At 36.4% G+C, this 17,111-nt stretch overlaps 1 protein-coding gene across 5 annotated transcripts in view; it reads right to left on the bottom strand.

The window, feature by feature from the left end:
• Window positions 1-13,553, bottom strand: part of LOC117287762 (CUGBP Elav-like family member 3-A) — a 50,473-nt gene extending 36,920 nt beyond the window's left edge. For 2 of the 5 annotated variants that reach the window (XM_033768271.1, XM_033768272.1), the window contains exons 1-4: window positions 13,023-13,549; window positions 12,716-12,798; window positions 2,065-2,113; window positions 118-246 (exon numbers count right to left, since the gene is read on the bottom strand). In XM_033768271.1, the coding sequence (XP_033624162.1) occupies window positions 118-246; window positions 2,065-2,113; window positions 12,716-12,798; window positions 13,023-13,293 (532 nt within the window). In that variant the 5' untranslated portion in view covers window positions 13,294-13,549. Of the gene's footprint in view, window positions 1-117; window positions 247-2,064; window positions 2,114-12,715; window positions 12,799-13,022 lie in introns of all 5 variants that reach the window. The other 3 variants (XM_033768270.1, XM_033768269.1, XM_033768267.1) reach the window with 3 other exon arrangements.
• Window positions 13,554-17,111: the final 3,558 nt, after the last annotated feature.

The following is a 17,111-nucleotide window of genomic DNA, read 5'->3' as shown; positions in this document are numbered from 1 at the left end:
AAATAGCAATGCATGCAAACAGTAATAATAAAGACAATTATAACCAAATGTGAACCAAACCACAACACTACATCAAACGTTTGCCATCTTTCTCTTGATCACTTTTGACTGTCTTACCTCTGCTTACTCCATTAGCATCACGTAATACTGTACACTCATCAATCTTGCCAAATCGACTAAACATGGCACGTACATCTTCATCAGAGTGATGCTTATTCAACATTCCAACAAACAACTTCCTGTCCTCTGGAAGTAAAAACAGAGATCCATAATTTCATTCAACATTGTCATCAAGCTGCAGCAGGCATGGCAGGCATGGATGGATGTTAAGAACCGACCGACATGTACACTGTACAGTTGGTTTTAGCTTTAATGGACCCTTCAGGCTAGGAATAATAACAGTCGGACATTTCCACCATGTCCAAGGATGTCCAAGGGCAAAACAAAATCAGAAATCAGACTTAAGTAGTGAGAGTAGCATGCCTGCTACAAGATACACTCATTTAAATATAACAGTATGTAACCCATGTTCATATCTCATGTACACGTACTGTACAGTATGTAGTCATTGCAAACATAGTGTGTTTTTCTTGATTTGTCTTGCATTATTAATGAATGAGTTAAGTGATATGTATACTAAGCACTGCATTGGATAGTATTAACACGCCCATGTAGCCGTTCCCATTACATGTAGACAGCCTCATCCAACGATCAGACCCTTTTTTCAGTTTGGATAGTAGCTCTTTGCTGCGATGCCAACCACAGGCAAATCACAGCATGTACATGTAGCATACACTGTGTACAAATTTCCCCGTTCATCCCCAAGTGGATAAGCACACACTCAAGAATGTCAAAGCTACAGCCTGCAATTAGCCATCACAAAAAAAATAACTTCATCCATATGCCATATTAAAAATCCATTGAAAATCCAACAAGAAAATAAAGAAACACATCAAAAGCTTTAGGTTATATTAAAAGCATTCGTCCAAGCCTTGATTGAGTGTAGTGTGTATCATCCTAACAGACTGTATGCAGGAAAGTGGGTCTACAGGAGTGCCCTTGTGGGGTATTTTCAATGGAAAAATAGGCCCCACAAGATTCAGTTTAATCAGACTTGTACTTCCATAGAGATGACATCCTTAATGACACCACTATTTGTGCTGCAGGCTTTGCCTAGTCTTGGTTTTCCTCCTGATTTTTGGTTGCATTCACTTTGTAATTTTGTTCCTGTCATTCTCAGAGTGTTTTGCAACCTTAGGAAAAGGCGCTGTATAAATGGTTTTATTATTACTGTGTTATTGTTAAGGTCTCTGTGACTATGGACATACTAAGATTCAACTCCACTTGCACTTCTACAGATATTTGACATGAATAGTGCATTTTTAATGTGACATTGCATGACACGGTACAAAATTTGCGGTCCAGACAATCTTTGCACAAAAGCTATGGGATTTTGGACAGAACAAATAAGACAAGTTTTAAAAAGAACAGAAAAAAGATAACAAACCAAGACTTTTCTAGCATGAGCTCAACGCAGACAGCTATCTGACATCGCAGCAATTAATCACTATTTGTAAAAACCAGGGCAATACTGTGTGTTTTCAAAACAAATGGCTAACAAGAACTTCAAGAGACCATAGTGTTCAGTGAATCTTAGCATCGGTCAATTGGTGTAGAACATTGCCTCCCTAATGCTATCATTTCATTGGTTGTATTTTAAAAGACACATAAATATCTTCTCTGGAATATGGAAGTTGTGACTTCCAATCCCACCCAAGGAGCCTATGAATTTTGTCCTGCAGGAATTAAAAAGCATGGAGTAAACAAATTAAGGGTAAAATCAATTGTTATACATTTATTTGCTTTTGGCAAACTATTCAAACAATACTTTTTTTCTCCAAGATGAAAAATGCAAATTTATGTAAGTATCAGTACTTCAGTAAAGAACAAAGTGGACAAAGAAACAAGTATGTTACGTATGTCCTTAAAATTGAGTAGAACATGAACATATTTGACTATTTGAATTTTTGTATAAAAACTATTGCTTTTAAATGTTACACAAACCTCCTCTACTCTCACTGTCTGCAGGCTTGACTTGCATGGGACGATTCATCTAGAAAAGAGAACAAACAAAACCAAAATATCAATCATAAACACGAGTTACTTGAATGAAGTGGCACAAACCCTTGCAGGTTTGATGCATTACATGTATGTACCAAATACATGTTTGGATTTGTTTCATTTTTGTAATTTGCACTTAAGAATAGGCTTTTAGAAAGAAATAATGCTTCTGATGTTGTACATCATGTGATGTTGTACATCATGTAGCATGTCCACGCTCATGTGCAAAGATCATGTAAATTATCAACATTTTCTGCAAATGAAGGTCTGTATTATGTAGGATACACCCCACATTATTAAACAGTCTTACTAAAGAACTGTTTCACTTAAAATGCACTGAAAACATGGCTAATATATTTTGTATGTGTCCAAACATTTTGGTTAAAACAATCAGGAGTACATGTACAATGTAATTCTACAACGTACATGTATGAATGAGTAAAATCTTGTTCAATAATTTAGTGAGGGCCAGCATTGATCTTAAAATGTCATATCAAGTACCGCATTATAATTTCCTAGCGGGGTTCAGCCAAACATTATGGCCATGCATCTGAAAAACAGAGTCAATGAAGCTGTGAATTAATTATGCAAATCAACATGACTCACGCACTGTCATATCAATGAATGGTCAAGACATACTGTATTACAGTTCACCAATGAACACTCATGCTGAAGACAGAAACTCTGCTTCATAATGAACATATTGTGTGTGTGTATGCTGTCGTGTATAAACCCTATACATTAAGATTTCATTTCTTACAGTCATCAGATTTGCACATTTTTAAATATCAGTTTTTTTACAAGAATTGTAAAACAAATTATTTATTTGATGCCCTAAACTAGAATTGAATCAGGTAAATGGAATCTAAGCACAACAAACATTCTTTTCTATTCACATATAAATGTGTACTGTATGCACTTGGAGAAATTTCACTTCCACATTATGCACTAGATATGAGTTACAAGAGGCAGAAAATAATGTTTTATCAAAAACCTTCTGCCATGTAATTACTCCCATGTATTATTTCTAAATACTCCAAAAAATACACGAGGTTATTTTGTCCATCCACTTGACGATCTTATCATGTTCTCTGATTCTGAATAACATAATGGCTACTTATTATTCATATTATCTATCAAGCATAGTAATTTTCAACAGCTACTAATGTGATGTATGTATGTCACTGATCCAAAGCAATTAAACATCAAACAAAACAGAACTAATGTTCGTTTTACCCATACATGTACACACCTATATACTTTATTCATCATTCTTTATGTGAATCTACAGAGATCCAGCAATAAAAATGATTTAAGGAAAACCCTAGGTACACAATGGAGTGAAAGGTCATTGCTTCTGCTGCTCTACTGCATGATTGTGTCAATTGTTTCCATCATTGGCTTCCCTCAAGTCTAACTAAAAGATTTTTAGTCTATACCCTCAGTTTTACTGGGCTTAAAAAACATTTTTACCCTGCCATATTTGTACACGATGTGATGCTGGATAATATATATCTCCACATGAAGAACAGCAAAAAATACTGACAGTTCTTTTTAATAACAAGTTTGTTTGTAAGATTTGTTATACAAAATGTTCTAAAGAACCTTTGTTAAGTTTCATTCATAATGTACTGTATGTATGTTAACCTTAGTAAAACAATACAGTGAACATGTTTTTGTTTTTTTGCTCAGGCCTAACCTCAATAATATTTTCATTAGTCTACAGTATACCCATCCTGAGAAGAGGTTGCTATAAATTAGAAAATTGTTGGCATAATACATAGTGCGTCATAGACTACTCTACATGGATTCCTTCTAAAAGGCTATGCTCATGAATTTTGGTTTCTCTAGTAATGAGCAGCAGACTTTAATTATAGTACAGCCATTGAACGCATAATGAAGCACATGCTCCATTGTCTTGTTTGCTTCTACAGTCCAACCATAACCTCCACACCCCGAACTAACTACCTCCTAATGGGAAATTACACAACCAATTACCATCCTAAGATCCTGAGAAAATGACATTGAATTAATAGTGTCTTTGATCACACAACCATGTGACTGAAGGGATTAAGTATAGATAATTTCTCAAACTGAATATCATTATAATCAGTAGACATGGTAAACAAATCTAAAAAGAAATTACTTAGTTTTTGAGTCCCATCGCCTCTCCATACTGTGCAAAATGTTTGTATCCATAACGCTAGATTTTATAACGACACACAATATTTCCTTGGTGTACCATGCAAGTTTTTGTGGTAGTGACTTTAGCCACCACTCGGGTACATTTGTTATCAAGCTTTGTTGAGCTCTTTTAAAAACTCTTTGATATATATGCTAAATAAAGAAAAATAAAGTGTAAGAGCAAAACATTACAGCGAACAAAAGTAATGCTTCCTTACATTCAAGAAGAAACTTGACTTCTATGGGATTCGTGGCATAGCACATGATTGGTTTGAAAGCTATCTCTAAATGGTACAAGTTCTCTTTTATCCTGCATGCAGATACTAATATATTTCTCTGGGATAAGAGCCTCCCTACCTTATTTAACAACGTCAATTTTCATTTAGTTAATGGTTGTGAGTGGCTTCAGTCTTTCTCTTAAACACACCGTACACATTTGGTAATACTCAAAATATATGTTAGTGTAATGACATTAAGTTTTCAAACACATGATTGATTCAAACGCTACTCTAGTGCAGCCAACTAGAACAAGCTTCCAAGTGACATCAAAAGCCCATCTATACTGAATGTATTTTACGCTAAGTTAAAGCCTACCTCTTACCCTACTCAAGCTATTTTTCTGTACTAATGCTTATTCATAAATACCTAAGACAGTGTATCCATTCTGATTAGTCGAGAGGGCATCACGTGGGGATTTTTGGGTTGATGATATAACACCAGCAAAAAGTGTTCAAACATGGGCGTGACACACGAGCTTTGCACCTGTGCTTATAAGACAGTTTCTTCATTCCTGTTGGTCGAGAGCAATGGCTTGTGCTACCTCACGCGATACGCGCGACGCGCACAGCAATCTACTTATAAGGAGTTGTTTAGCCGAGAGCCTTACCATTTCATAGCTTGCGGGGTGTTGTGTTGAAAGAAATCATTGAACAATTATAATTTTTGCATTTATTTTACTTTTTGACCAAAAAGTGTTGATGTTTTTTGACTGAAAATTTATGAATGGGAATCAAAGTGTATTGAATCGGTTTTCAACTAGTGGTTTAAACCCGCCGAGGCCTGGTTCTTGATAATTTACCTCGACTTTGTCTCAGTAAAATTATCAAGAACCAGGCCTCTGCGGGTTTAAACCACTTGTTGAAAACCTCTTCACCACACATTGATTCCCTTATTAATAAATACCTTGAACGGTTTCAAGTCTCTGATTGGTCAAAACCCGGTCACGGGGGGGGGGGGGGGGGGGGGGGGGGTGTATTAATGGTCGGTATAAAGACCAGCTTTGGAAAATAGCGATTAAGTGGCCCCTAAATCAGCATACATTGTGTAACACTTGTGCATTGCACTGTATCGCATGCTTATTTATATTCATGTTAGTTTCATTGCAACTTCGCACACTTGCGCGTACGCGCTGAAATTGTATAAATTTTGAGGTAACAGGTGCGCACGTATAAACTAACTTGTCCATATATGGTCTTGTTTACAGCGACATCCTACATGGACGCTGAGATCGTTATCTTAACACGTGACGCAGTTTAAAGCAATCGCACAACATCGGTAAACAGTATTGTCTAAAGGCCCACACTTCGTGTATCACAACTTATACAAAAATAACAAACCTGTGAAAATTTAGGTTCAATCGGTCATCGAGTCGGGAGAAAATAACGGGAAAACCCAGTCCTTGTTTCCGCACGTTCTGTTCAGAAAGTGTCCAATGGCTTTAAAGAGGAAGCCGGCGCCTAAACGATGAACAAAAAGGTTTTCCCCCCGCGCGACCAAAACAAACGTCTGAGTAAGTTTCGTGATTGGGGCATAGATATAGAATTAAAATAATATATATTGTATTCTATATCTATGGATCAGGGTCGGCACAAATTCTTAATTTTTTTCAAGTAACCTGACCTGAGGTTTTTCTTTGTGTGTTTTTTATTTTTTTTACTTTATATATGTTGTTAATTAGTATTACATTTTCAACAAAATGTAATTTCTTTCAAGGTCATCAATTTTGTTAAACTAAAATAATAGACGAAACAAAATCTCCCCAACGCAAAACTCCATAAAGTTGGGACCACAATGGTCCTGGAAGTTCAAGTACACGCGAGACTTGCACACTCTTATGAATACTGAATATTTTCAGTAAAAAAAAAACCTTTTGACAAGCTGGCTGCAGTGCATACTGTACACAGCTTTATCAACTCCATCATGCCAATGGCTCCATCGTTTAGGGATGCAATGCACAGAACTGACAAAACTAGTGAAAGTCTACTTGTATATGTACATCTACATAAAAACAATCTCATTCCCATTGAGATGGTTTGCTTTTAAGTTCTGAATAATTCTTGTACTTGACCTGATTGCAACTAATTTTATTGTAATATTAAAAAAAGCTCATTAGGCATAATTGTGAACTTCTAAACAGGTCAAAAGATGTAAGAGTTTAAAGTGCAGAATCAAATTTTTTCTTTCAATAAAAATATTTCAGGGGGAAAAAACATTTAAGCAAATGTATCCTTGCCATGCTCTTAAACTAGTTGATACACTGTGCATTCAGTTCTTGATAACACTGTGTGCAATCTCCTACAAATATAGTGTAGTTGAACTTTAGGTTTTCATCCAAGGTGAAAAAGGAAATCGGTCTGTAACCATGGTATTGCCCTTTTCACAAACGTGTTGTATGTTAATTGTTATCAGTATACCTTTACTGCTACAGTGTTTTCATTTTTTCCTCTATAATTTTAAAAAGGTTTAAATCAAGGAGTGTGTGTACTGTTAAATGCATTTCCCGAAGGTTGACCTTGTATTGACCCATTTGATATCAGTAAAGAGAGAGTTTACCATATTTGGTCATTCTTTCCCTTGGTGGAGGTCTTATCAAAAATTGTACATGTGTACAGTACCGTACCTCTTGCCAATCCAAGTCTGCAACCAATCAAAAAGATAGTATACGTACTTGGTTCATAAAACCTCTTATACTTTACATTCTTGTGACTCAACATTTCATTGTTGAGGTTCTATACACGTTTACGTCACATTTACGCGTGTTGGTATTAAGTGCTGACTATAAATATAAAAAATGTTTGTAATATAATTATTTTCCAAAGAAAAAGCTCAACAGTGATAGCACACATTATTAAGTCAAATCCAATTTGACATGACATTTTTTGATCCCGCGACACTTGCAAGCTTAAAAATTACAGTACATGTACTAGCAACAAAATTATTGCAATCTTTCTGTTGGCTAAAGTTGAATGAAGCTTTTTGTTGTTATTCAACATTCAGAATCAGATGCATACATTAGGCCCTTTCATCACATAAAATTGGTCTGATTTCCGTTGGCTTTTAAACTAGCACCGTCTTTTAATTAGGTTAGGTTAGGTTTTGTGTGCTACCACTGCACATGTTGTGTACTCTTAATGTTTCTTTTTTAAGGCAACATACTTGTCTCTTTTTGGGGAGGAAGGGTCTCCCTATATGTCTAAGTTAATACACCACTATTGCTGACAGACAACAAACAAGAATGGTGTGTATAACCATGGAGGAAGGAAGAGAAGGAGCTCGAACGACCCGCAAAACCGCAGAGTAACAAAAGAATACCCCGACAATGCCCCTGTCTGACCAGTGGAAAAAGATAGGAGACCTCAAGCTGGACGGCCGATTAACGAGCAGGATTAGATCTCTTTGTACAGAAGGTGTGGTACCGCCAGACTGCGCCGTTGCCTTTGTGTAAACTTGAATCATTGGAGACAAGAATTGTGAATATACATGTTTTCATTTTTCTGTTTGGGGTGTTTTACGGAAACATCATGGCATATTTTTACATTTTTTGTGACTCTCCGGTCACTAGCGGTGGTTCAAAATTTGGGTATTAGCACACGAGGGTGGTTGGTATTCAATTGTGTTTTTCGATTTGGTGGGCACCATACGACATAATAGCTGAGTGAAGAACCAAGTGCGCATGCGCAAACTCACATACGCCAGGTCGCCCATTGTCTGTATAAGGTATGTGGGTGATTACGAGGTGTCGTTAAACGACCGCGGTACTGAGGGTTCGACTTTTGAAGTCCCTTCGTTCGAGCTCCTTCTCTTCCTTACTCCATGGTATAAAAACCCAAATGCCCCGCTGAGACTAATCTCTCTTTTTCTTTTAGCCATAATGACATTTACATTCGTCATGGGGGTCCAAAAAGGCTTTTGCAGGATCTTAAGACAAGTCCACAAACCAAGTACAGAGTTGATACATCTAGTCCTTTTGGAGTAATTGCTCTGCAACATTTTTGTGTTTTAGCCATAATGGGCTTAATATTTAACTGAGGGGGTCAAAAAACAATAGGCTTCTGGGGGATCCTCAAACCATGTCCAAGTCCTGTACGGAGTTATAGCTTGGACAACATTTCTTCTGTTTTAACCATAATGACCTTGTATGGGGGTCCAACAACATTAGGCTTCTGGGGGATCCCTATACTAGGCCAATCCACAAACCAAGTTTGGAGTTGGTACAGACAAGAAATCAGATTATTAAAATATCACGCCTGTTATGTGCCAATCTGTTAACTGAATGTTGTTATAGTTGCCAATGTTGAAAACATGCATGTCCTTTTAAATTGCTTTAAAACAAACATTATTCAAAAAGGGTTGAAGTGCTGATCTTAGTGGGCTCAGTCATATTTGAGTCTAAGTGGGTCAAACTACATTTGCCTGTTGAAAGATCATTTCTATAAGGTCACAAAAAAAAGGTTATGAACCTTGGGTTTTTCCTCCATGCTTGAGCCATAGAGAAAGGAGGGGACAAAGGGCAACCTCTTGTGCCAGAGTAAACAATGGCACGTGCAAGGTCTTTGTGCAAGCTGTATCACTTGGCAGCTTTAACAGCTGGCTAACAAAGACCATCCAAAGACCAAGTTTTTGGGGCTACCTCACCAAGCTTGAATAGGCAATTCAAACTGTCAAAATAGTCATGGTCCACATGCACTCGTCTACAGTGTCATATCACTAATAAATGTTATAAGGGTTAAAATCAAACATACAGAGATTTATTAAGCCTTTAGCACCAGGGTTAGAAAGTATTCCAGGTATTTTGCATTAAACATCCAGGGAATTTTTGCAGCTGTTTTGTCTAATGTACATTGTGATATATTTTGTTTTACAATTACAGGATCCGATCATCATACTTTGATCTGATTTACATTGTTTGTTTCCCCTGGGAAAAATCAGCAACATTCTTAACAACGAACTTAATTCTGGTTTCAATTATACATGGTATGCTTTAATTTTTTTCCTAAGATGTTTCTATGTTAATTGTTTATTTTGTACATATCAGATTGTTTTTATATAGGCTATATGAATATTTCTAATTGTTTTTTATCCTTTCCTGTAATTGGCGGCTTGTCCGCTGTTTGTTTGGTCAATAAATATAATATACTTATTCTGTGCTGGTTAATTGTTACGCCTGTTTCAGTAAACCCCTATATATTTATATAATAATAAAATTAAAAAATTTAAAAAATAAAATATAAAAAATTTAAAAAATTAAAAATAAACCACAATCTGCAAACATAAAGCTTTGTTAGTAGCAAACTATCACTATCAGATGTTTTGACATCATGACAGGTAATCACCAGGAGAAAGTACAGCAATGTCTTAAACTAAAAACTGTGCTCCATAGGCCTACTTAAAAGGATTTAAAAGTTATCACAAAGCAGAGAACACTGTATTTTGTGGCAAGATCCCATCTGCTGTCTTAAATACATTAGGACAAAGAAAAGACAATCCCTTGTTCCATGTAGCCAAAATGTCTTTAAAGGCAGATGTGAACATTGATTTATTGATTAATGCATACAAGGACTGGTGTCATTTAACTCATGTCATAAAAGCATAACAGCTCCTCAAGTTGCTAATTAGAATGTTAAATGTGTACCTGAGCTAAACGAGTCCCATTTACAACTACCTAATAAACCTGAACAGAACCAAAGCTGAAACTACCAGAACCATTCATCCAGACAAATAACTCCTTCTTAAATAGCATACTAAGGTAGCCCTGGCGGCCTTACACTTTCGTATTGTACTACAGTGACGTCCTGGACATCAGGGTACATTTCTGGGGCGGAAAATTTTCACAGCTTCATAACCCAAATCTTACCTGCAACAAGCCACTAATTTCAACAGATTCACACTCCATGGCAGCATATATTTTTCTGCGGTGGGTTTTGATTGTCATATATTCTTCACAAATCCGTAATTTTCATGAAATAATGCAGCTCCCAACATTAAGAAATTCTCATTTTTGTTCGTAGTCTCACAGTCTGCTGTGTGTACGCAAGACGCACAAATATTCCGTTGCGTTTGCGTGTTAACTAAGCAGTCAAGATATTGGCCAAGAATTCATGCGTCTTGCACGCGAATGTATACGCGTACGCACGGCAACAGACAACACTGTGAGAAAACGATCAAAACAGGAATTTTTAACGTTGCATCATTTCACGAAAATTAAGGATTTGTAAGGAATATTATGAGGACCAAAACCCACCGCAGAAAAATGTATGCCGCCATAGAATGTGATTCTGTTGAAATTAGTGGCTTGTTGCAGGTAAGATTTGAGTTATGAAGCTTTGAAAATTTTCCGCCCCCAGAAACGGGCCTAAATAGTTAGGACTCTGTATCTGTGTACAGAGGAAGAGTTCTATAATAGGACTAACTAAGGTAGAAACATTGGATTAAAGACCCCCTTAACAACAATATACAGGCACTGGCATGCAACTTCACCAAAAGAGAAGAATTAAATTACAAAATTTCAATGATTTTGAATTGTTTTTTGGGGGGGTTTTTTAATGGAAAAGCCGAGACTAAGAAAATACCCCCCTTTTAGCTTGTGCCTCATTCACTAATTAATTCCCTTTTTTCCACCTCTACTCATCCGTGATATGTCCTTTGTATCCATCTTCTTGTGGGAAAGCCAGTCCCTTCCCTTATAACTCATGGTTTTTAAACAAAGATTATTATTATAATAATGGCTTTTAACTGATTAACTAGTTTTTTAAATATATCTGTATCCACCAAAAATGTTTAACATGTGTATGACATGCAGGCTGCTTATAATATTGGAAACAATTTTTGAGCTGAAGATAGTCAATGATTTTTGTTAAATGGATAAGAAAAAAAGGTAATTTGGGGTCATTTGAGGGTGAATTAAATATTTGTTAAACAACTGGTTTACATATTCTTTAGATTTTGAAACACTATGGGCTGAATTCAGGTACTTAAATACATTTACAACCTTTGAAAAAACGTCAGCATGATTGATGCAATTTGGTAACCCTTTATTGACTTTCCAGTCAAAATACCGACCACGTTCACATTGTTTGATGAAATCTGGACAGGCTGGTACATGAAGAGCTTTTTTTTTCTTTTCTAGGAATCAAAAAACCTAAGGCTGTATATAGTTACTTAAATCTCATCCTAGTTTGTAAATTTAATCTTGTTCAAAAGTGCGAAAATTTAAAAAATTTACAAAATCAACCATTTTCAAACATTAGGCCTACATATTCGACTATGGGGAAATGCAAAAAGTTGATTTCATAAGTTAGTTGTTGTTTTTTTTTCAGAAAAAATGACTTGATGAAAACTATTTAATCTCAACAATCATTGTAACTTCTGGCTGATCCATAAAACAAAATGATTTATGTACGTTAGTTTTTATAACGCATTTCAGACTTAACTTGTCTCATTGGCAGCAATTAAAAAGCAGAGTAACAAAATTGAACCAACATCATACTCCTACTTTTTTTTGTTAATCTGAAGGAAGAAACTTATCAGAGAAGCATACTTGCACTTGCTCTACTGAAACTGTTCAATTATAAAGACAACAAATCTTAGTATTCTTTATTAAGAGAATGACAAAGACAAAGTGCACATTTGTGGTTGAAATGAAAAGAATAATGGCACAGCAATTCCCAAAAATAAAAAAACAAACACAAAAATGAAAAATACAAATTCTCTCAAGTTTACAAACATCTTGTACATTTTAATCTTTTACACTTTATTTACATGTAGTGCACAACTTGTCACAAGCTACCCATACTTAGAACATCAAACATCAAAACACAAGGGTGCTAACATAAAACGAAAGCGTAGTATAGTAATTATCCGACTGTGAGCCAGCAGTACGGGGAGTCAGTGGTGAACCCATGAACGACTTTCAAGCTTTAACACAAAGTTCAAACAATAGAAAATACAACACAAACAATGACATGCCAGCCAGTCGATGGCACGCGACTACGATAAAGGGAACAAAGCACCGTGCATTATGAATGAAATTTGGCAAAGCTATAGCCCTCGTGGCCATATAATTCTGTTCATGTGGTGAGAACTGGTTTATTACGAAGATATGATGTATTCAAGATTTTAAGCATTTACATACCCCGGGTAGTGTTTTCTGTCCGTGTAGTGCTGTCTGTGCACGAATGGCGCTTTCACGATCACAATATGTCAAAAAGGCACAGCCTGAGTCAAAATTGAGATACAGATAGTTTTAAATTAACGAAACATTCCACTTTCACTACGCTGTAAAGAAATTGGTTGTTGCAATTATATTACATTGTGTTCTTGTAATTAATAATACGTTGGTGACAGCATGTAGCTCCCAACATAATTATAACATTCAAATAAAAATCATGAAAGATGCAATCCTGAAAACGTAGCCAGCTGATGACTAGCTAAAACCATACCTTTGTGCATGCCAGTATAACGATCCTTCAGAATTGTTAGCTCATAAATACGACCGTGCTCTTCGAAGATGGGCCGAATTTCTTTTTCTTCCAAATTCCTTGGAATCTGACCAACGAAAAGCTTGATGGCATCATGATCTTTCATTGGAATGGTTTGTGGTGGACTTGGCATGCAAGATTTTAGTGGCTGTTGTTGCTGTTGTTGAGCCGGCATTTGATGGGGAATGGTTTCCTGACCGGTGCTTACTTGCGTCGCTGCCATGATCGTCATTGTACCGTCAGCTAGCTAGAGTGAAGGCTTGACTGTGTACTTAATGGGTTAATGTTATGAGATGCGAGTGTGTAGTGAAGGAGCGTACGTACTGTGACAGTTGAGAGGCAGAGAGATACGCACACACACGGCAAGCAATGGACTGCTGGTTTATTATGAGTAGCCAGCGAACAGCCGGTCGATATGATGTCAAACACACGGTTCAATGAGCACAGTCTCCCAAGTATCGGTGATGCCGCCGCGTACTGCCTGTATACCTCAAGTCATTGAGCAAGCTAGCTCCCTGTAGAATAATATTATGTGAACTCGGCACGCGTACAGCTAAGACAACAAACCTAGCCAATCATAGAAAATGTGCAGACCGTTATGCATAAATAATGCCGTATAAAAAGGAGTGAGAATTTAGACAGTAATCAGCTAGCCCGCAGAGAGTGGTTGTGATGAGAAACTGGATTTAAAGTATAGCTTTCGTTTGAAAAAAATTGTTGTTTTTTAATTTTTTATAGCAAACCAGAAATTTTAGATTTATGTGATCAAATTAAATTTACCAAAGAAAATTTTAATAAATTGAACGTCACACATTTAGAAAAAGAATGACTTACAAGAGACTTGATATAGGCCTACAATCCAACAAAATAACCCAGCAAATAGTAATACAAATATGCATTATATTTATTTAAATTGATCTAAAAACATCTACAAATTTTGCTTCAAATTATTTATTAAATCTTCAATAGTTTCTTGACAAAAGGTTAGATGCTGTTTTTTCCTATAATCATTAATACTTTTTATCTTCCAGTACGCGCTAATCCACCAATCAGATGCTCGAACTACTATAGGGGGATAAAAACATATATACTACTTCCTCTGTTTTATATACTACTTCCTCTGTTTTTATTACACAGTGAGTATTGTGAATGTCAATGCGTAACGCACCATATACAGACAGTGCAAAAATTAAATTCTAAACTTTGTGCGCTTCGTCGCAAAATAACGTCCTGAAATTTTAAACTTTGCGCGTTGACGTACGTGAAACTGGAAGATAAATTCGTTAAAAAATATAGCGCGTCTGCGTCCCATATCCACCTTCGCCTTCGGCCTCGTTGGATATGGGACGCAGAAGCGCTATATTTTTCCGTATTCCACTCGCGCTTGTGTGATAACTTATGTTTTGATCAGAACAAGGTTACCAGCCCAAAAACCATGTCATACTAGCGATTGCTTGTTTTGCTTAGCATAACAAATTTCTTCCAGTCTCACTTGCAACGTACAAAATTTAAAACTTCAGAGCGTTAGTTCACGCGCACAAAGTTTAGAATGTAATTTTTGCACTGTCCGTATACGGAGCATGACAAAATGACATTTCACAATACGCACTGTGTAATAAAAACAGAGGAAGTAGGATATAAAACAGAGGTCGTAGCATATATGTTTTTATCCCCCTAGTAGTTCGAGCTTCTGATTGGTGGATTAGCGCGTACTGGAAGATAATATAAGTTATCACACAAGCGCGAGTGGAATGCGAAAAAATATAGCGCTTCTGCATCCCATATCCAATGAGGCCGAAGGGTGAGTTGGATATGGGACGCATGCCAGACGCGCTATATTTTCCGTATTTCCACGAGCATGTGTGTGATAATGTATTTATCTTCAAGCAAACTTGCCGCGTGACCATAGAACACACAAGACGCAGGTAGTGATATTAGCTGTGCAATATAGGTTTTTATCACCTCTCCATTCTGCGAATCTGATTGGAGGATTAGTGAACCTACTGCCATCATGGTGAGCGTGGCACAGTCGCCGCGTGTGTTGTGCGTGCAAGGGGTCAAAAGGTTTAGTGTATAGACGATGTGACCTGTGACATCACATGTTTACAAAGCCACAGAGCCTGGAATCCTGCAGGCACGATTTGTACACATAATAATATATTTAAAGGAAATTGCACTGTCTAAATCCTATCAACTTTATATGAAAGGGTCACACACCTCAAAACTTGTCTAGCTTTTACTTCATAATACTTGGATTTATGTGGACATTTTAACTAAAAATGTCAACTTTCCCATATGTTCCCATATGACCAGTGCATTATCTTGCCTGTCAGAATACCCAAAGAACGCACAAGGTCACACTTGTAGTAAACAAAGTTCACATGGTCTAATTTGGTACTCATGATTTTAACACGCACTCACTAAATTATTCCTATTAAAGTTATCATCCGGGTTTTATTATTCTTTTGCTTATTAAAAAAAACATGTAGTTGAATTGGTAAATAAAGTTTGGCATCTTCAAACAAAGAATGTGTGCGCAAACAGGGAAAACATTTTTAAAACAACATTATGGTAATTATGGAGTGTGTTCTAACTGGTTCCACAATGGAATACTAGGGAAAGAAAGAAATAGTTACTGAAATGAAAACGGGCAGTTTGGTTTTAGGCCTACCGAGTAACTAGGTTTGCAGGCATGGAGTGACTTCCTTTGTCATTGCACTCACCAGGTAGATGAGATTTTGAGCTAGTTCTCACTCCCCCACACACCTCATCATGGTTTTTGTTTTCAAAAAGAAACAACACTTTTAAAATGAAAGGTGTCCAACAGCAGAGGCATACACAAGGCAAACACGGACATAATCCAGGAAACAGGACAAAAGCATACCCAGTTGGATCTTTGATTGTTTGGAAACAAGCATTGTACCAACGACAGATATGTCGGTTATTTGTTCTCAAGAAAACTTGTTGGTGTGGGTAGGGTAAGGTTTGCAGTATGGGTAAAGGAGGGGGCTCAAGCATGGAATGGTTAATTAGCATATTCCTGGCTAATTAAAATAGCGGGTTGATGTTTTTAAACAACAGCAGATGTCCAAGAATTCTAATTGGCCTCTGCCAAATACAATTTTTAATAGTTTTACATCTTTTTGCAAATAACTTTAAGAAAGAATAAACAAAAACGAATGAAGCACAAAATGTCACGTTTTGGGGATAGAATAACTGAAACGTTCATATTTGATCTAATTTGAGACAGATGTGGGTTCTACCTATTTCTCTATAATTATAATAGAAAGAGCTATTAATAAATTTACTCGTGGCAACTCGGGCTTGCAATTCCAATTGCAATCTCCTTGTTTAATTGTTTTTTAAATTTCAATTATTACCATGCCCCCGTGTTATTTGGCTTTAAATTTACTTTTCATACAGTGAGGCATATTTTGAAGGACAGTAGCATGCTTCAGAAGCAGGCTTTTTTTCCTTGAAATAACTTTTAATTTACATTGCGATCAAACCTTGCAAACCACACAAATATCACCAATGATTAACAGTGTAAACCACTGTTATATGTTAACATACATAATCGGAGTGAAGCCAACTGACCCAAGAGCCTTTTATCGTTGTATTTTTTTTACCCTAGCTGTGAATGCATGACCCATGAGGCTGAGGACTGGGCCAATTATTGATTGAAATTCTACTAGGCCTCTGGCAAAAGGTTTAAGTGGTCACTGTATATCTATCTGATTCATCCTAATGCACAAAATGCAGTCTATATGACATAATTAAATACCACTACATCATTGACATACATATATTTATGAATTAGTGTAAATTTTGAACAAAAACAACCAACTTAAATTGCAATTGAAGCAAAAACTAAGAATGAAAAATATCATCCTTCTTAAAAATAAAATACAGCAGTTGCTAATAAACAAGAACGAACCCAATCACACTGTGGAGCACTTAAGGGACAGGTAAAGACACAATTGAACAGGTTCCCTCACAATGGCATTTTTGATCCTTCAAAATATAATTTCAATGTATAAAACATAATAT

Source organism: Asterias rubens, chromosome 3, assembly GCF_902459465.1.
Source record: "Asterias rubens chromosome 3, eAstRub1.3, whole genome shotgun sequence".
In the NCBI taxonomy this organism is placed as follows: domain Eukaryota; kingdom Metazoa; phylum Echinodermata; class Asteroidea; order Forcipulatida; family Asteriidae; genus Asterias; species Asterias rubens.
The sequence above is the reverse complement of the archived record's forward strand: the minus strand, read 5'-3'. Positions and strand labels throughout refer to the sequence as shown.